This window comes from Lygodium microphyllum, chromosome 20 (assembly GCF_053477565.2).
Source record: "Lygodium microphyllum isolate KBCC chromosome 20, Lygodium_microphyllum_v1.1.10, whole genome shotgun sequence".
NCBI lineage: Eukaryota > Viridiplantae > Streptophyta > Polypodiopsida > Schizaeales > Lygodiaceae > Lygodium > Lygodium microphyllum.
This window is the reverse complement of record NC_141154.1, coordinates 95,443,128-95,464,063: the sequence shown is the minus strand read 5'-3', so window position 1 is coordinate 95,464,063 and position 20,936 is coordinate 95,443,128. Positions and strand designations below refer to the sequence as shown.

The 20,936-nt window shown below is 42.0% G+C and overlaps 1 protein-coding gene across 2 annotated transcripts in view; it reads left to right on the top strand.

Annotated features, from left to right (window-relative positions):
* The window catches only part of LOC148019137 (uncharacterized), a 71,309-nt gene that overhangs the window by 36,219 nt on the left and 14,154 nt on the right, over window positions 1-20,936 (top strand). The window contains exons 3-4 of one of the 2 annotated variants that reach the window (XR_015687527.1): window positions 15,685-15,784; window positions 16,118-16,263. Coding sequence is in view for 1 of the 2 variants with exons in the window: in XM_087660663.1 (XP_087516789.1) it covers window positions 15,685-15,784 (100 nt within the window). In the remaining variant the exon portion in view is untranslated. The remainder of the gene's footprint in view (window positions 1-15,684; window positions 15,785-16,117; window positions 16,264-20,936) is intronic. The other variant, XM_087660663.1, reaches the window with a different exon arrangement.

Here is a 20,936-nt window from a genome sequence, read left to right as displayed (position 1 = left end):
CAGTTTCAAAGGGGGTCCCCACCCCCAGGGCTCAATCCTCCACACACCTTGGCGGAGGCCTTTTACCTTCTTCTTCTACCCTTGGATGGGATGGCTTCCTTCCAGTGGTCATCTCACCTATTGATACCCAGGATTTGGAGGGTCTACCTAGATTAGGGCCTTGGAGGTTCAGCCGCGACTTGGTGACGAGGCCTTCGTATTCCTTCTTGCATGGATGCACAGAGCTAGTGGCTTCTCTCTCGAGGTTGAGTTTCGAGTTCTCTAGTTCACTTTGTCCATTGTTCTTTACTGCAGGTTACCTTTCAGGTGGAAATCTTGGATCTTAGGGATCCTCTACATCTTCTTCCTCCTCATCTTCTTGCCTTGGTCACTTGGTCAGCATGGAGCCAACTCCCGAGATTGAGTACGGGCATATCCTTATGGTTCTCGGCACCACACAAAGTCCGACATTGCATGTTTTCATCATCTTTGTACTAGGGCACTTGGACAAGTGAACAATTTTCCCACCAGGTACATTGTCCAAGCGGCACCTGTTGTATGAGCATTCTTCCACATGTAGCATTCTATCTCCACCTCACTCTTCTCTTCTTCCCCTTTTTGGGCCTGAGAGGGGGTGTTGAGAAAACCTTCACCCTTCACCCATAGTTTGTGTTTTTTGCGATTCTGCGTTTTGCTTTTAGAGTTTGCAGCCCCAAAAAGGGGCGCCACCCTAGACTGATTGTGCCTATTTATAAACCACTCTCTCATTCATTCCTTACGGCTGATTCATTTAGTCTGTCACCTCTCTCTCCAGCCTCTCCACTGCCCTCATACCCCTTCAGGAGGACATTGAGGTTCGTGGTTCGTGGTTTGTGGCTGTCTTCATCATCTTCCTTGTGCTACGGCACCCTTGTTTCCTTGTATCACATTTACTCCATGATTCAGAACTTCATCATTCCATTCATTAGAGTTTCTTCTCTCCTCTTCTCTTCTCCATGTTTCCCAAGTTCACTCCATGTTCCTCCCCACAAACCCTACTGTCTCGCTAGTACATCATCTTTTGACATGCAGTCATCTACTGCTTCTAGCTGTTGCCTAGTTTTCTCTCTTCTTAGGTACTTGGGTTTTTAGTCTTTCTCTCTCTTGCATTGTTGTCTGCATTAGATCCAGCCTTTCTTGGCTGTGTTTGTTGGTGTTTGATACACAAAGGTTGCCTTGTTGCATTTTGAAATATGTTCGGAGTACGGCATACTTTCTAGCTTATAACATTTGTCTCGATCCTAGAGATACGAGAGTTCGAGGTTCAATATTCATTGCATAGTGTGTTTTTGCATGAGCATTGTATATTCAATATTCATTCACTTGATTATTGGTTGTGCCTATTGTCTCTAAGTTACCCTAATCCTAATCCTAACTATGTTCTATGTTTATTAGTCTGTGCTTTATAGTACAATTGATTTTGTGGTTTTTACGTTTAGAGCATTTTTTAACATGATATCATAGCTAGGTACCCTCTGAGAAACCTTAGCCTTTGATTGGAAAGCTTATTTGCGAAAACAAGAACAACTGGAGGGTTAGATGACTTCAAACACGTTCACAGCACCACTCCAGTCTCCACAGCCAAACATGGACAAAAACGACCAGGAGTGGGCCTCCCGGCTTGCTTCTGTTTGATCTGACATGAGCGGAGAACTATCCAACTACCATGGAGTCTTGAAACCATACGAGATTTATGCATAGGGCTCAACAGGAGGTTAAAGGTAAGCCCAAGTTTTCTGCTTTAGATTCAGTGCACAAAACTAATGATCTTGCAGGACCTTCGGGATCACCACTACGGATTTGGCCACCCTCAGTAAGTGGAACCTGACTCGGATTACACATCTTTTTCACAATACATCTTTTCTCCAATGCTAGGTACAGATCTTATTATTTCGGATTCTATGCCGATTGATTTTATATTTTTTGTTGGAGTGCCCATCAAGAAGAGACTCTTCAAAACAACCTTTGGTTTTTGAGTAACAAGAAAGACATGTATTTCTTTATAAACTCAAAACTAGATAAGAAGGTGAAAGAAAAACTTATAAGTATTCTATCGCTTCCTTTTTCTTTAAATGATTTTATTTCTCACGGCCAATTTGGAGTAGGTGCATCTTCATCTAATGCATTTAATGGACAAAAGAAACCAATTCTTTTTCTCACAATAACATCCATCACAAATCCATTTGGGCTCCCCACCTATCCCTCCCTTATCTTCCGCTGCACCTTTCTTTCCGCTTCCATTAAGCACACCCCATTATTTACCACATAGCACACTAGGGGGTTCTGCACATTTAGGCATAGTCTTTAGGACCTTTACATATTCGTTTCCAGGTAGTATACTAGTGACGGAAGCTCGAGCTCCCATACATACTTTTGAGTTATTTCTCTATGAGTGCATCCCAGACGTATGTGAGTGTGGATTGTTTGGTACTACAGTTTACCTTTATGGCATCACCTAGTGAACTATTTGGTCATTATGTTGTGTCCTAGTCAACATTTCGATAGGGCTTTTTTGTCCTGGTGCATCTACCTCCACCTATGGTATCGTATTGACCCTTGTTTATTTCGGTACCTCCGTAGCAATCAATATTCATTGGACATTAGTAGTCTATTTTTGCCTATCCGCCTTTACCCCCGCCTCCTTATCCACCACTACCACCACCCACTTATCCTCCACCTTACTCCACTTATCCTTCTTCGCAAACACCTCACGGTTTTAGCTCCTCATTCACCAAGCATGCTTTTAATGATAAGACTCATTTCAATGGGTCAAACTACACCACTTGGTCAAATTTAATGAGGCATGTCTTAGACTTTTAGAAGCTATGGGATTTAGTGCAGGGGTTAGAATCCCAACCCGACCCCACACTTATTTCATACGAGGTTGTCTGCTCATGGAAGGCTCGTAATACCTTTGCTATTGTCGAGCTTATGCAAGGCTTATTGCCGGAGTTTTACTCTCAGCTTCAGCATTTCGACTTTGCATTTGAGCATTGGGTACACTTCATCGATTGCTATGCAGCTTGGGATAGGAGACCCGTCACATCAATTTGGATCATGAGCTCCAAAACTTTAAAATCACAGACAAGGATGACTTGAAAGTCAAGTTGGCTGAGTATCAGCGTCTCCTTACTAAGTTCTCAATCACTGGGGCTTCTAAGTCCTGTGATGACCACGTTATCCTGTTCCTTAACAAGCTGCTACGAAAATATTTTGATTTTGTATAGTAGGTAATTTCGGAGCCTTAGATGCCCACATTTTATGAGTTTCAGTGTCACTTGTTGTGTTATGTACGGATGTTCAACCAATTTTATAGCATGTCCTCGATACAGGGAGACTCTTGTTGCATCTTCTCAGAGGGGGCAACAAGGCAAGGGCAAACAAAACTCAAATCAAAGTCAAAATCAAAACTAGCTAGTAAATTCCAAGGAGCCCCTCAATCTGCTCTTAAACTTGGATGACAAAATGTACTTAAGAAGAAAAGGTCTTGTAAACATTGTCAAAAGGCTAGCCATTATAACGACGAGCGTGGATCTAAGATGAGAGCTATACAACCAAAATCCAAGAATTAGACCTCCGCATACCAATTAGGTAATCCCCAGCAAGGGAACTCAGGTGGTGGCAACCCCTAGTAGGGGCAATGGTTAGGTGAGACCCACATTGCCACTGGTCAGTCATCATAGTTGGCAAACTATTCAACTCGAGAGGGTTTGTCTGACTAGTATACCAAGGCCTATATCATCTCTTTAGAGACATCGGATGCGAGTCTTGTTCACATCTACGAGTTGCCTTCTAATGAAGTGCTTGCAGAGGCCCACTTGTCATAGTTGAGCACCTGTACTGTTTGGCTTGTGAATAATGGAGCTATCGATCACATGATTCCCATAGCGGACATTTTCATTTCTCAAGGCCTTGCAGCTGAGAGTGTTCGTGTAGGAAACAACTCCTCTGTCAAGATCCAAGCCCAGGGTTGCTTTAGTTTTCCCATTGCCTAGGGTTCAAGTCTCACTTCGTTGGATGATGTCTGTCATGTCCCCCAGCTTCAGTTGAACTTGTTGTAAGCTCAGCAGCTTTGTCAGTTGGGGCATGCAGTTTTTTTCACCGCGACCATAGTGAAGGTCCCAGACTCTTAGATTGGTTTAGTGATTGCTCCAAGCAAGGCACAACATGATGGCCTTTACCACATGAGTCAGTTGCTTACCTCGCTGATTGCCGATGACTCAGAGTTCCGTTGCTTCCAGGCTTTAGTCACCACATGGAATCCCACGGACTATAAACATCTTTTGCATTTTCGCTTAGGACATCTTGGCTATGACTCTCTTTATGAGTTGTTGCGTCAAGGGACAATTGAAGGCCTTTCATCTCTAGAGAGGTCATTAAGCATGTCAACTAGATAAGCGGCATTGTACACCCTTTTCTTAGCAGTTTGTCACTCGTGATGCTGAATTCTTTAGGCTCATTTATGTAGATCTTTGTGGTTCCACATCCACTTCTTTCTTGAATGGTGCATTGTACTTCTTTTTGATAGTGGATGATTTCTCTAGATATATGTGGGTGTACTTCCTCAAGCACAAAGTTAGATACTTTCACTTTTTTCAATGCTTGGTTGTTGCTAGTCCATAACTAGAATGGTCATTGTGTGGATACTACGAGGAGTGATTTTGGTGGTGAGTTTACCTCATACGAGTTTTTCGAGTTTTTATAGGAGCAAGACGTCACACGCTAGCTAACCAACTCCCTTGCATAAAATGGGGTCATAGAGTATAGGAAGTGGACAATCATGAATATTACACGCTCTATGTTGTTCATAACAGAGCTGCCCGAGCGCCTTTGGGTTGAAGTTGTTAACACTTCGGTGTACATTCTTAACTAATGTTTGACTGTGGTGGTTCCTAAAAAGATTTTGTATGAGGCATTTTTGCTCAAGACCTATTATTTTTCACTTTAGAGTCTTCCTTACTTGTGCTCATATGCACACTCTTGATCACAAGATAGAAAAGCTCACCTCTCAAGTAGATCTAGTGGGTCATTGCCTTGTAGTGTAAGGTTTCAGGTAAAAGTAGGGTATTGACTATGAAGAAACATTCGCATCCTCCACTTGGTTGACTTTATTTCGTCCATTGGTTGTGCTCGTCGCTCACCATGGTTGATTGGCCTATCAGATAGACATCAAAAGTGCATTTTTGAACAGTTATTTGAAGGAGGAAGTCTATGTGGAACAACCTCTCGGCTTTTCTTCTGCTGATCGGACTAACAAGGTATTTCGCATGTGCAAAGCTCTTTATGGGCTAAAGTAAGCGCTGAGATCTTGGTACCATAGGATGGGTGAGTTTTTACGGTCTCATGGATACCATTCTACTCCCTATGATCCAAATCTATATGTGCGCACCACTAGTGTGGGAGTCAACTATATCCTATTGTACATTGATGATATATTGCTCATTGGCTTAGATTCTTTGGGAATAGTAAAAATTAATGCACAACCTTACTGTTGGGAATAAGGGCTCACCGTGCCTTTTACTGTGTTCAGGTGTGAATGCACCTTTCACTTCACTTCTTTTATTTTATATATATTATCAAAACCTAAAAGTGGTACACTAGTCTTTGTACCGAACATCAAGTGTGTCGTGCTCACTCTCCTCTCTCCTCTCTACTGCTCTCTACTCACTCTGCGTGTGTTATCAGTCGCATTCACTCTCAACTTAGTAAACTCTCCCTCAAACTGGTATCAGAGCTCAATGAGTGCACGCTTCTTGAAGCTGGACAGGCTAGTCAGGCGACCTCAAGTGAGAGGTGTCCGTAGCAGTTGCTAGCGTTCAGCAGGCGCAGGAGAGGTAGTTGGACCAATAGGTGCACTGAGCAGGGGACGGGCGGCAACTTTGTCAACGCCTGCTGCAGGCAATACGCAACTAGGCTCAACGACACAAGACGGACTCAGCACGGATGAGACGGGCTCACGGTACAGACGGTGACTTGTCACCCGTGAACAGACGGGTTATGGATCCGATTCGATAGTCAACGCTGTCACTTTTTTTAAATTATTTCAAATTTGTTTCCCTCCCACTACTAGGTGTTTGCGCACACATGGACAGTGTGTAAGCCTGACCTGAAAATTTGTGGCTTTTCTGGATTTAGGAGTTGGACAATCTAGCTCAGAAATTGCAAAATCAGTGCACATTTGCCCGTGAAATTTTGGGGCTTTTTGCATTTTAGTGAAAATTTTTCAATTTCACTGAAATTTGTGCACACTGGACCCGAGAAAATTGGGGCTTTTGCAGAATTTCATCAATTTGTGCAAGAATTGCCTGGTATATGCACTTGGGTACGTGTGTTGATACAATTTGAATGGATTATCCTCTAAAACTTTGGGGCTTTTGATCAAAATTTTCAAATTTGTGCTCAGGAATGTCCTTAGAGCAGAAATTGCACTGAAATTTTGGGGATTTCACATGTAACTGGTGGCTTGGTCTCTAAATGTGTCAGAAATTGCTTGAGGAGTGCAACAAAAGACACCTTTTAATTCTGAAAATCTATTTGCAGATCTGAAATTTCTGCAATCTTGGGATTTTCATTGCTGGTTGGTACTTTTGTGTACCGTGGTTACTTGTGTCACATTTGGGCTTGCCTTTGGTGACGGGTTAGTCAATTTGGAAATGCTAATTATAGCTAGAAACAGTGACAGCAATAATCTTTTGCACATTAAGAAGCTTGAGGGTGCATATACTTTTGCAATTTAGAAAAAACAATGCTATAACGTCTTGGTACAGAAGAAACATGTAAAGCCCATCAAAACAAAGGGAATCAAACCAGCAGATATGGAACAAGACAAGTGGGATGACTTGGACAAGCTTGCTCGCTCTACCATTGAGCTCTCAGTGTTAGACAACTTGCTCTTTAACATTGAGAAACTGAATTAAGCATATGCAATGTGGCAAAGGTTTGAAGAATTATATGCTAAAAAAAGTGCGGCCAACAAGGTTTATTGGCTGAAAATTTTGACGGACTTTCGTATGAAAGAAGGTACAGCCATGTTTGTACATTTGAATGACTTTAACTCATTCTTTGCCCAAGTACAAGGCACGCTTGGTTGCTAAAGGGTACAAGCAAGAACACAGAATTGATTTTGATGAAATATTTTTTCCTACAGTCAAAATAACTACTTTGCAAACCATCTTGGGCTTGGTTGCATTTGAAGACATGGAACTCATACAGATGGATGTAAAAACCGCCTTCTTACATGGTGATCTACATGAGGAGATCTTTATGCAACGACATGATGGTTTTGTTGCAAAGGGGAAAAGAACACGTGGTATGTAAAATCCACAAAAGTTTGTATGGGCTGAAGCAGGTACCACGAGAATGATATCACAAATTTGATACATTCATGCAATCTTAGGGATTGGAAACTATGAAGGGTATCATGAAATACCTTAAGAGCACAAAGGATTTGTGTATCTGTTTTGGTAAGTAGAAGTCATATATTGTCGGTTTCACGGATGTAGACTATGCCGGCCATCTTGACTGTAGGAAGCCTACTTCAGGATATGTGTTCATGTTCACAGGAGGAGCAATCTCTTGGATATCTAGGCTGCAAAAGTGTGTTGCATTGTCTACCACAGAGGCAGAATTATATGTGATTGCCACGGAGGCATGCAAAGAGGCTTTATGGCTTTCACGCCTAGTGAGAGAGCTTGGTATTGCAGAGGTTACTATCCTCCACTGTGACAGTCAGAGTGCTATCATGCTAGCATGGAATCTTGTCTTTGATGCAAAGACAAAGCACATATGGGTGAAGTATTACTTTATCAGGGATGTACTTGACAGCAAAGGTATTGAGCTTATCAAGGTACATATAAACGATAATCCCGCAGACCTTCTTACAAAGGGTCTTCTAGCCGAGCGGTTTGCTCATTGCCGCCAAATGATGGGGGTTGGATAGTATATGCGTCTTTCAGCTTTGTATATACATAGACTTAGCTGATTCTTTTCTCTACCTTTAGGCACGTTGCCTTTAGGTGGGAGTTTGTTGGGAATAAAGACTCACCGTATCTTTTACCGTTTTCGGATGTGAACGCACCTTTCACTTCTTGTACTTTATATATATTATCAAAACCTAAAAGTGGTACACTAGTCTTTGTACCGAACATCAAGTGTGTCGTGCTCACTCTTCTCTCTACTGCTCTGTGCTCACTCTACGTGTGTTATTAGCTCCATTCACTCTTAGCTCAGAAAACTCTCCTACTTTACACTGCATTCGAGATGACAGACTTAGATTTATTGTCTTATTTCGTGGAGATGGAGATTGCTAGATCCGAGAAAAGTATCTTTCTATCATAGGAAAAGTATGCCTTTCAGTTAGCAAAACAGTATTGCATTGATAAGATACGGCGAGTGGCTACACCTCTAGATTTCATTATCCATCTGATGCAGAAGGATCCCTCAAGTCAGCCTTTTGATACTCATACCTATTATTTTGTTGTAGGAAAATCACTTTGGTTGATTCATACTAAGCCAAATCTTACGTACTCAGTTTGTTTAGTCAATATTTTAATGCACCTAGAATGTCTCATTGAATTGCTTGTCTTTGTGTGTTAAGGTATTTAAGGTGTACTTGTAATTATGGACTAAGTTATGGTCTTGGTTTATGCTTGTAAGGGTGCATTGGGTAGAAGATCTTGACATCTGGCATTCCCACGGAGACTACCTCTATACCTTGGGTATAACACCCATCTCTTGGGCTAGCCGTACGCAGGAGGTGGTAGTGGCTTGTATAGCCAAGGCAAAGTATCAGACTCTCTTCGATGGTACTATAGAGGCTATCTATTCGAAGAACTTGTTGGCCGCTCTTCAGTGTTGTTGTTGTGGTCTACAATTATCTATTGCAACAATCGAAGTGCCATTGGCCTTGCAGACAATCCTATCCCCACCCCTCAGATGCAGCACGTGGCGGTTTATTACCATTTCACCAGAGAGCAGGTTGATCTAGGTATCATTTCTCTAGAGCTTGTGCCGACTAGTGACAATTTTATAGATATTTTGACCAAGGCGATTAACTAGCTAGTTCTATAGTATCTTCTTCCACAGATTGGTTTGGGTACACTCTCCTCTATTTTTTTCAATTGACAGGGAGAGGGTGCTTTCCTCTTACTTCTCCTTCTAGCTTGAGAGGGAGCGGTTTTCTTCTGTCGATAGTAACTAATGCTTACAGACTTTACTTTCAGAGATTTATTTACTTTGTATTGCACATTTCTAACTTCATCTGCACTGTCAAAATTGCATGATTGTAAAAGAGCACTTCGGCAAGTAAACAATTTCCTTGTGAGGGCACTGTCTAAGTGGCATCGTTGCATTGCATTTTGCATGAGCATGAAAACTTGCATCTTCCTTTGCATTAACCCATCCATTGGCATTCTATTCATGTAAACATGCATTTGTGCGTATTTATCCCTTTTTGGATACCCTTGGAATGGTTGACTCTAGATTGACCATACTCATGCCATTGCACATCTTCAACGGCATTTTTTTTCTAATGCTTACATGCTTGCTTTGCTTGTCTTGCTTGCTTGCGTGTCGTATTGCCTTTCTCTTTACATATTCTTTATATGGTTGGTATACACACACTTCCTTAGGAATCCTTGGATATTTATCCTAGTAGCGTGTGGGATTGTTTTGCTTATTTTCTAAAGGTTGTGAGGCTATCCATCTTTATTTTCTCATACTTTGAGGCACAGTGACTTAATGGGACGAACATTGATTTGAAATCCTCACTTAATACTAAATCTTGGGAACAAATTAACCCAAAGCCCTTTTTAAAAAAAGTCTATTGTTGATTTCATCCGCCTTTGCAAGACTTGGTAGGCCCCTAGGCAGCTGATGTGCATCCTTAGTTTGATGCTTTGGCCTTTTTGGGGTGATCACTTGGGCTTACTTGGTAAGATAACCATCGTCTTGGCTGCTTCGGGGGGGGTGGGACGCCTTGGAATAAATGAAAAAAAGAAAATCAATCTTAAGGGCTTATTTCTCATGGCAAAGTTTTGGGCTTGAGGGGGGGTGTTGAGCTAAAAATGCATTAGACTGACTTAAAAAGCCCCAAAACAGGCTTTATTGATTAAGAAAAACCATCTGATTTTAAAAAGAAACACAATCCCAGAGAGTTATTGTGTCCCACATACAAACCTTTAATTTAGGTGCCCTAAAATTTCTATAAAAAAACATGCAATCGACCACTCTCCCTCAATCTTATTTTTGTAGGTTTTAAGAGCTGTATCTCTAGTGCCCATAGCCCATTCTGTCAGAAGAGAAGCAGCGGTGGAAGCATAAACATGTGCTGAAATAAACTGCTGAAACACAAGACAAAAAGAGAAAAGAAAAGAACACGATACAGATGAGAACTCAGATGTATGCATGGGAAATGGAATCCATATATCTGAATACGAGACAGTCACATACAACAGTGAGTCACTGGCTGCGTGGGCATTGGCACTGGCTCCTCTCTCCACAGAGTCTGCAGATGGTGAAGTGAAGTGACTGACTGAGGAGGAGCCACTGAGTATAAATAGATTGAAAAGTGGGGAGCAATAAATGCTGGTCGGACAGCATTAATGCTAGCCGACTGGTGCATAAAATGCTCCACTAGCATAAAATGCCACACCAGAAAATACCTAAAATACCTTATAAAAATGCCCAGCCCAGATCAAGCTCAGACTCACATATGAGCTGACAAATACTCTGCTAACATCCTCTCTTAGATCATGGGTGATCTGATACAATACAATAGTACAATGAAAAGGGATCAGAAACTATACAACATAGAACCACCAAGTAGAACCATGGATACCCAAGCAGTGGGTGATCAAGCCACCCCAAGGTGCCTCGGAGAGAACCTGATGTCGATGTCGAGCGTACCAAACACCTGAAAATAGAGAAGATCATAGCATGTCTCTATGTCCATCACCAATATCTTGCAGTAGCATACAAGACCATCCTGTCAAAAATGCCCCTGAACATAGGTGACCATGGATTCCCCGCCTTTGGCCAACCGCCAAAGTGTCCCCTCATGTGAGCTCCAGACGAAAGCCTCCCGCTCTCTGTCAGATAATCAACTCAGCATGAACCTGGATGTCAATCCCAGCTCCAGGATTTGATTCCGCCAGACTGAAGTCGATGCGTCAGGGACGTCCCTCTCTGGAACCTGTGCACCTGTATAAAAGTATAGATGAGGCACGGCTGCCCCATTTGAACACCCGCTCACACTCTCTCTCTGGCACAAGAGTCGTGAGGGATGACCTCATCACCACCACTAGAAAGCAGCCGAGGAAGGGGCCACCAAGCCCTTCCCGCGATCCGAAGAAGAGGATCCCTTTCGCGCCTTGGACTTCACCTTGGTCGGAGGATTTGAGTCGGAGTCGGATGAAGGAGAGAACTCATCGGTAGAGTCAACATTCCGCTTCGTCTTCTGCTCCTTCTTCTTGGAAGCCGTTAACGGCTTGCAGTCCTTCCGCAAATGTCCCTTCTTGCCACAGTGGTAACACTGGGCCTTCGACTTCTTCTTCCCGTCACCCCTCTCTGAAGCTACATAAGCTTCGCCTCCATAATGTGCCGGAAGCCGCCCATGTAATCTCAAGGATATCTCATGCTCAAGAAGCATCGAGGTCATATGTGTAAAACTGACAGGAGTCGATGATGTCTGCACCCGCAAAGCATTGGCCACTCCATCAAACTCCGGGGGGAGCTTGTAGAGGACCGTCCTGACGAGATGCGCCTCGGGAAGAGCAGATTGCATGTGCCGAAGCTGGTCACGAAGAAGAAAAGTTTCGACTCAAACTTCATATGTTGGAGCTGGCCATAAAGTGTGATTGCCCGCATGGTGGAAGGTGCCTCGTACATCTGCTGCAACTTCTGCCATACTTCAGGAGATGTCCTACAGGAGGTAACCGCCGGTAAGACCGCTTTAGAAATACACCAAAGCAACACGAGTAAGCACGGGCATCGTCCGAGTCCCATGTGAGCACCGCTTCCTCATGATTGTCCTCATCAAAGTCTTCAGGAAGAGAAAAAGGACGGAGAGGTCGAGCAATAGCTCCACAGACGATGTACCATAACCGCTTCTGCACAAACCAAGCTTTCATGACAGCACTCCATGTGAGATAATCAGGTCCATGTAACTTATTATCAGTGGAAGTGCACGGAGGAGCCATATGGAGAGGATAAGAAGTGAAGTAGAGAAGAGATGGAATTTAGAGAGGAAACACAGCCAAAACACAAGCACAGACTGCAGAAAATGAGAGTTCACATGCAATATAACCCAAAAGCTGATCAATAGAAGACAAAATCTGTTGCAGAAAGTCAAAAAATCAGTCAAAAACTGCCAAAAACAGCAAAAACGGCCTGAAGTAACAGTCACCCAGCCACGAGAGACGCTGAATCAGCAAAACGCAGGCTGTAAACTGGAGAAAAACAGATAGAAAACTGTCACCAGCAGCTGCAGATGAAAAATGCAGGCAGCAGAGGGTGCGTAGGCAGTAGACGATGGCAAAACTGCAAAAAACGCAGGCTGAAAACAGCCCCAAAACAGGTCGCCTGGCTGCTACAGCAGTCGCCTGATCAGCAGGGGTACAAAACAGTCCTGAAATCAGCAAGAAAACACAGCAGAAACACAAATCCTGAAAACTGATACCATGTCAGAAGTGGAGCAGCGGTGGAAGCATAAACATGTGCTGAAATAAACTACTGAAACATAAGACAAAAAGAAAAAAGAAAAGAATACGATACAGATGAGAACTCAGATGTATGCACGGGAAATGGAATCCATATATCTGAATACGAGACAGTCGCATACAACAGTGAGTCACTAGTTGCGTGGGCACTGGCACTGGCTCCTCTCTCCACAGAGTCTGCAGATGGTGAAGTGAAGTGACTGACTGAGGAGGAGCCACTGAGTATAAATAGGCTGAAAAGTGGGGAGCAATAAATGCTGGTCGGACAGCATTAATGCTGGCCGACTGGTGCATAAAATGCTCCACTAGCATAAAATGCCACACCAGAAAATACCTAAAATACCTAATAAAAATGCCCAGCCCAGATCAAGCTCAGACTCACACATGAGTTGACAAATACTCTGCTAACACATTCACCAAGGACATTGTGGTAAGAGCTTCCCTCGGCCATCTGCTATAATCTGGTGTTTGGTTCGAGCCTTTGCCCACATCCTACAGCTGTCACCTGATACCTTAGAGTTGTCTCCTCTACTTCTAGGTCCTTGCGCTTATTGCTGTTGCCATCAGTTGGACCTATCGTTTACTAACTGTCACTTTCGCCATCATCTATAGTTTGCATGTGCTGGGTTTTCTCTCTCCTCCATCTGTCGCCTGCATCTTCTACACAATCGTTTGCTGCTTCTAGCTATTGCCGAATTTTCTCTTCTCAGGTAGCTACTTTTTTAGTATTTCTCTCTCTTGCACGGCCATTTGCATTAGATCCAGCCTTCCCTGGCTGCGCTTGCTGGTGTTCGACAGATGGGCTGCCTTGTTGTGTTTTGGGATTTGTTTGGAGTACGACACATGCTCCAGCTCATAACCTGTGTCTTAATCCCAGAGATATGAGAGTTTGAGGTTCAGTTTCATTGCATAGTGTGTTTGCTGCATGAGAATTGTATAGTCAGTATTCATTCACTTCATTATTCATTGTGCTCATTGTCTTTGAGTCACCCTAACCCTAACCCTAATTGTGTTTGGTGTTTATCAGTTTGTGCTTTGTTGTACGATTGGTTTTGTGTTTTCTACATTTGGAGCATTTCTTCACATTGCCTTGTCAAGGGTTGATGTGAAGGCCTCAATTGGAAAGATGTGTCACTTGCGGAGCTCAATTTCAGAATTTCAGCCTTAGATGAAACTCAGGCTATGCTGAAGGCCTTGAAAGGAATAAAAAAGGTTTCAGCTTGGCTGTAGATACTGTGAGAGGAGGAGATGCATCATTTCTTCAAATCATGTGGGTTTGCCTCACAAGACAGAGTGCCACCTGCAGCAAGGACTGGAAGGTATCCAAGGCTTTGGCCAAGAATGGTACTCTTAGGTGATTCAGTGTCTAGGACATCCAAAGTAAGCATCTGATTGGTTTAGTGGAACTTTAAAGAAGATATGGCCTTAATGAAGCAGAGAGGAGTTAGCTATGTGAGGTGTTGCAAGCAAAAGTGGAACATTAATCCATGCTGGCCCTTGGCAGGCCAAACTTGCCTTTGAGATCTTTGATTACCCCAAAATGGAAACTTTGAAGGCAAAGGACTTCGATAACAGAAAAGATGATATGTTCATCGAAGTTCAAGAAGAATGGAAGCACCTATTCCCTTGGACTAAGTGGAGAACTTGGAAGTGCAGGATGAGAGAGGCTTAGAAGAGCACTTCCTCTGCCAAACTCAATCTTCTGCTACAGAAAGTATCCTCAAAGAAACTTTGCACCAAAGACAGGCTTGACAAGTTCATGCAAGTCTCTCCATAGTGTTTTCTGTGCCTTGGGCAAAAGGGAAGCATGCCTCACATTTTGTGGTTCTGCCTGACCGTGAGGGGCCTCTGGAATTTAGTTACGTTGTGGGTTTATATGGGACAGCTCAACGCTAGCATTGGATTCAAGACTGCACTTTTTGAATATCAAGGGTGTCCTTAGGCCAAGAGGCTTTCGAAGTCTGGACTATTATCAATGCAGTTGTTATTAGATGCTTATGGAAGAACAGAAATAGAGTGGCTATGAATAAAGAAATAAGGTGGAAACCTGATGCAATTTTGATTTTTGTATTATAGAGATATTAGCCTTACTTAGACCAATGATGAAGAAGAGCCATGGACTTAAAGTTAGCCATAAGATGCTAAAGAGGGTGTGTCTCTGACTGTTTTGGGTTATTCATCACTGATGAATCGCTTTGATGCCTATGTAGATTTTCACTGATGAATCGCTTTGATTTTTGTATTATAGAGATATTAGCCTTACTTAGACCAATGATGAAGAAGAGCCATGGACTTAAAGTTAGCCATAAGATGCTAAAGAGGGTGTGTCTCTGACTGTTTTGGGTTATTCACTGATGAATCGCTTTGATGCCTATGTAGATTTTCTATTGATAGAAATATTATACTTTGTTGCATACTAAAATATTGGATACGAATGTTCAAACATTTAAATCTCCATTCATTTGATGGAACAATAACTAATGCTGAATTGGTCCGATTGGATCAGTTCAACTCCTGAGACAAAACGTCACCTGTCATCAAATAGACATCAGAAGCTCAGACTGAATGAATTTATCGTATTACCACTAATGAAAGGAGGCAATCGCATCACTAATCATCAAATAGACATTCAAGAGAGCACAAAATCCGAAATCATACTGGTCTTCTGTTTAATTGGATGAGTGAGAAAGCTATCCAGTTCTCAACTGATGAATGCCACAATTCAGCTTCACATTATGCTTCTAATATTTATATCTAAGCTGTAACATGGTCTGTATATGACCTTACAAATTGGATCTACAAGAAATTTTAATGAAAGGTTTAAGCTGTGGCTCCTTTATAAACATTCAAATGTTCTTTCTTTTTATGGTTATCATCTGAACAAGTAAGATTGTCTTTTGAATACAGATGATCATACTGATAATTTTGTTGAGCTGGGGTATTGAACCAGGGATGCGTGTTCGTTGCAGAGTCATATAAGACATTCTACACAATGTTCCTAGATGGTGTACACACTGGAAAAATGGTTCTACAGCTTGTTGAAGCAGTTGGTGAGTGTAGAAACTGACATAGCAAATGGCAGTGTTTCTTATTTAAAACATTGTCTTTTTACAGGCTGTGGGCAGACACTTATTATCCAAAAGACTCTAAAGTCCTGCCACAAACATGCCTTGACCAGTTTGTAAATTGTGATTTTGTTTATTCTCACATTTCATAGGCATCACTATCTTAAAAGCTCAAAAAAAAGGTTAGATAGCAAGCACTAAAATTGCTACCATAGTTGGAGAGGCATGTTTCTCGATTCGATATTGGAGTACTCAAAATAACTTGCATAATTTCCATATGCATGACTGTGAAAGTTTGGCAAATACTATGGGGTTCAGGCTTGGACATTGAACTGGCCAGAGAATGATGGTAGATTTGGGGATTGGCTGGTGGTAATAGGACATGCAGTTGCAACTGTGCTTTGAGACACATGAGCAGATAAAGTTCACTCAACCATTGGCTGGCAGATCCAAGCCTAAAGAGGGTGAGATTCAACAATTTCGAAGAGGACATTTGGCAATCCATATTTTCTTTATTTCACGCTTTCGCCTTGGTTACTTGATCGAATGTATAGACTTAAGACATAATGACAACTAACATTTAAAGGAACTTGCAAGCATGAAACACAATCTTCCTCACCCTCTACACTGACATATTGTGCCAAAAAACTAAAATGATGGTGCCCACACTAGGCTTGAGGCAATTTTGGATCAAGGTAGCCTTTGGCTCATTTAACATTAGCCATTGTCTATCAAGAGTCTAATCAAAGCACTATCCAAGTTACTTTGGGTATAGTCATAAATGTGTGAGCCAAAAAGAAGGCGTGTTTTCTGTTCCAGTTTTTTAGGGGTACATGCTTTTGTTGTTAGACCTTTTTTGAGCTCGTGGCATGGAATTTGTTGTATGCATGCATAACTACCAGGAACAAGTTTTGAAGGGGTGACACATTGAAAATAAGGTAAATTTAGAAAATTTTCATAATTCTGAAATTAACAACTTCAAAAATATCCAAAGACACTCTAAAAGCACACTGCGCCATTAGAAAAACATAATGAACAATGCATCATAGATTAAGACCAGTTGATGCTGCAAAACAAGTACATACTATGGGAAATGTCCAGAGAGTAAATACTCAAGGGCCATAAGTGTTTGAAGGCTGAAGTATGTATCCTACAGCAAAGGCCCAAGTGGAACCTTGGGAGAGAAGCCGCGAGTTTTGGCACTCCATGTTAGAAGGTATTGTAGTGTGTACGGCAAACACAAAGAGAGGAGAAATTTAGAAAACAAAGAAGAAGAAGATAATGAAGCATTGCATCATGCTAAGTGGACAAGGCTAATACACTGGAGCCGAAGCTCTGAAGATAACCGCACTATCCTGTATGGCAAACACAGAGAGAGGAGAAATTTAGAAAACAAAGACGAAGATGATGATGAAGCATTGCATCATGCTAAGTGAACAAAGCTAATACATTGGAGCCGAAGCTCTGAAGATAACTGAGAGTGGTGGGCTGCATGCCTATTTAAAGAAATTTTGGGGTAGCAGTGGACACTAGACCTGGCTCAATAGGCACTATCTCAAATGATGTGAGTAGAGGTGAGGATAAAGACTCTAGAGGACTACACTATATTCCTCTCATCAAAGATGACATCCCTCTTTCGCTTTAGAGGAATAGTCCATAAAGATCAAGAGATCGACATGAGGGGGTGAGCTTTCCTATCTTATCATCAAGAGTGTGCGTATAAGAACGACTACCAAAAACTTTGAAGTGAGAAATAATAAGTGAAGAGCCAAGGAATACCTTGTATGGAGTCTTTTTAGGGGCCACCGCAGTAGGACATCGGTTAAGGATGTACACAGAAGTGTTAAACATCCTCAACCCAATGGCTCTCAAGAAGCTTTGCTACGAATAGCATAGAGTGTGCCATATTCATGATAGTCCCATTCCTATGCTCTACGACTCCATTCTATGCTGGGGAGTGAGTAGAGGTGAGTTGGTGTACAATGCATTGCTCTTGTAGAAACTCAGAAAACTTGTGGGAGGTAAACTGGACATGAGAATCACTTCTCATAGTATCCACTCGACGACCAATCTAGTTATGGACCAACAACATCCAAGCACTAAAATATGTGAATACCTTTAACTTATGCTTTAGGAAGTACACCCATATGTATCTAGAGAAATCATCCACTATTAAAAAGAAGTCCAGCTTGCCATTTAAGGTAGTACTGGATGTGGGACCACAAAGATCTACATGAATGAGCCTAAGGGGTTCAACAGCATGAGTAAGATTGTTGAGGAAAAGGTGTATGATGTTGCTTACCTAGCTGATATGCTTTACAAACCTATGGGGATAGTTTTAGGTATGGAAGTTCCTCAACCATCCCCTAATGCGACAGCTCATAAAGAGAGTTGTAGTAGCCAAGATGTCCTATGTGATGCCAAAGATGCTTAGAGTCCATGGGCTCCCGTGTATTCACTAAAGCTTGGAAGTGATGGAACTCCAAATCATCGGCAGTTAGCTCGGTAAGAAAATGAGTCTTGTGGTAAAGGCCACTAGGTTGTGCCTTGCTTTGAGCAATCATTAAACCAGTCTGAGAGTCTAAGACCTCAACTATGGACAACAAGTTCACCCCAAGTAAAAAGACATGATAAACATCATCCAACAAAGCAAGATCAAGACCCTGGTCAATGGAAAAATTGACGTGACTCTGGGCTTGAATCTTGATAGAGGAGTTGTTTTCTACGCGAACACTCCTAGTTGTAAGGGCCCGAGAAATGAAAATGTCCACCATAGGAGTCATGTGATGGGTAGCTCCATTGTTCACAAGCCAAACAGGTGTGCTGAGGTACTCTGCTGTGATGAGTGGGCCTTTGCAAGCACCTCATTAGGAGGCAACTTGTAGATGTGAACACGGCTCGTATCATATGTCTCTAAGGAGGTGATGTGGGTCTTTGTAGACCAATCAGACAAACCTCTAGAGTTGAGTAATTCGCCGACTGTGATGAGTGATCGGTGATAATGTGGGTTTGGCCTCACCACCGCCCCTATTGGGGGTTGCCACTATCCTGCTTCCCTTATTTGGGATTATCTAGCTAGGATGTAAGTGTAAGGGTTTGATTCTTAGACTTTGGCTATGTGCCTCGTGCTGTAGATCGGCATTTGTTGTCATAATGGCCAGCCTTTTGAGAATTTTGACAATATCTATTCTTCTTAGATACATTCTGCCATCCAAGTTTAAGAGTAGATTGAGTGGTTTCTTGGGATTCACTAGCCTTGTTTTGAATTTGTTTTTGATTTTGAGTCGAGTTTTGTTTAACCTTTGCCTTGTTGCCCCCTTTGAGAAGACGCAACTAGAGTCGCCTCTATCGATGATGTGTTATGAAATTGATCAAACATATGTGTGTAACGCAACAACTGACACTCAAACTCATCAAATGTGGGCATCTGAGGCTGTGGAATCACCTATTGCACAAAATGGAAATATTTTCTCGGTAGCTTGTTAAGGAATAGGGTAACTTGATTGTTAGGGAACTTAGGAGTCCCAGTAGTTGAGAACTCAGCGAGGAGACACCAATACCCAGCCAACTTGACTTTCAAGTCATCCTTGTTTGTGATTTTAAAGTTTTGGAGGATGAGGAGCTAGAATGATGAGGTGCTTTGGAGGATAGTTGGGATCGTGTGGAGGATAAGTTGGTGGTGGATAAGAAGAAGGAAAGGGTCATGGTGGATAGATAGAAATAGGTTGTTGATGTCCAATGAGTATAGATTACTGTGGAGGTACCAAAATGGACATAGATCATATGATACTGTAGGTGGAGATGGAGACATTGGGACAAGATAGCCCTGTCCAAATTTGGGCGGGGGCACAACATAATGACCGAATGGTCCACTAGGTAATGTCATAGAGATAAATTGCGGTACCAAATGATCCACACTCATATGTTTGGTATGCACTCTCAAGGGGATAACTTGAAAGAGTGTGTGGGAAAGGTCAAGTATTCGTTAGTGGTACACCATCTAAAAATGAGTATGTAGAGATCCTAAAGGTTATGCCTAAATGTGCAGAACCCCCTGATGTAGTGTGTGGTGGATAATGGGGTGCACTTAATGGAAGCGGAAAGGAAGGTGCAGGGGAAGATAAGGGAGGGATAGCGGTGGGAACCCAAATGGATTTGTGATGGATGTTGTTGTGAGAAACATAGTTGGTTTCTTTTGTCCATTAAATGCATTAGATGAAGATGCATCTATTCCAAATTGACCATGAGAAATAAAATCATTTGAAGGAAAAGGAAGAGAAGGAATACTTGTAAGTTCTTCTTTCAACTTCTTACGGAGTTTTGAGTTCATAAAGAAATACTTGTCTTTCTCATTACTCAGAAACCAAAGGTTGTTTTGAAGATTCCCTACTTGATGAGCATCCCCAATCCAACTAGCAATGGAAAAACCATCGTCTTCTTCATTTCCTCGACTAATAAATTTCAGTTAATTTAGAAATGAAGTATCAGACTATGTGCATGTGCTTCAATTAGCCATAAAACCAAACATGTACTATTTTCAGGAAGAAGAGCAAGCTTGTAATCAATCTCTGGGGAAAAGTACCATCGCACGATCTTTTACTTTCCTAAATGGGGATGCACATCATGTTCTAATATCATTTAATCTTGGCAAGTAAAACATGATAGAAATAGGTGGGTAAACACGAGGTAACTTACGCTACAATATATCATCCAAAACTTTCTAAGTCCAATAGAGAATACAGAATCAGTTAGCATAGAATCTGAAATAATAGGGTTCGTACTACCTAGCATTGGAGAAAATATATACTATGGAAGTGATGTGTAATCAGAGCCAAGTTCCACTTGCGGATGGATAATCTATAATGGAGATTTTGAAGGTTGTGCAAGATCATTAGTTCTATGCACTGAATCTAAAGGAGAAAACTCAAGTTCACCTTCAACCTCTTGCTGAGCCCTATGTATAAGGATGAGATTATACTCAATGGCAAAAATTTGATATAGTCTATGGAATCCATGATAGTCCGGTCCATGTTAGATTGGGCGGAAGCAAGCTGGGAGGCCCACTCTTGATTGTTTTTGTCCATGTTTGGCTGTGGAGACTTGAGCAGTGGTGTGAATGTGTTTGAAGTTATTTGAC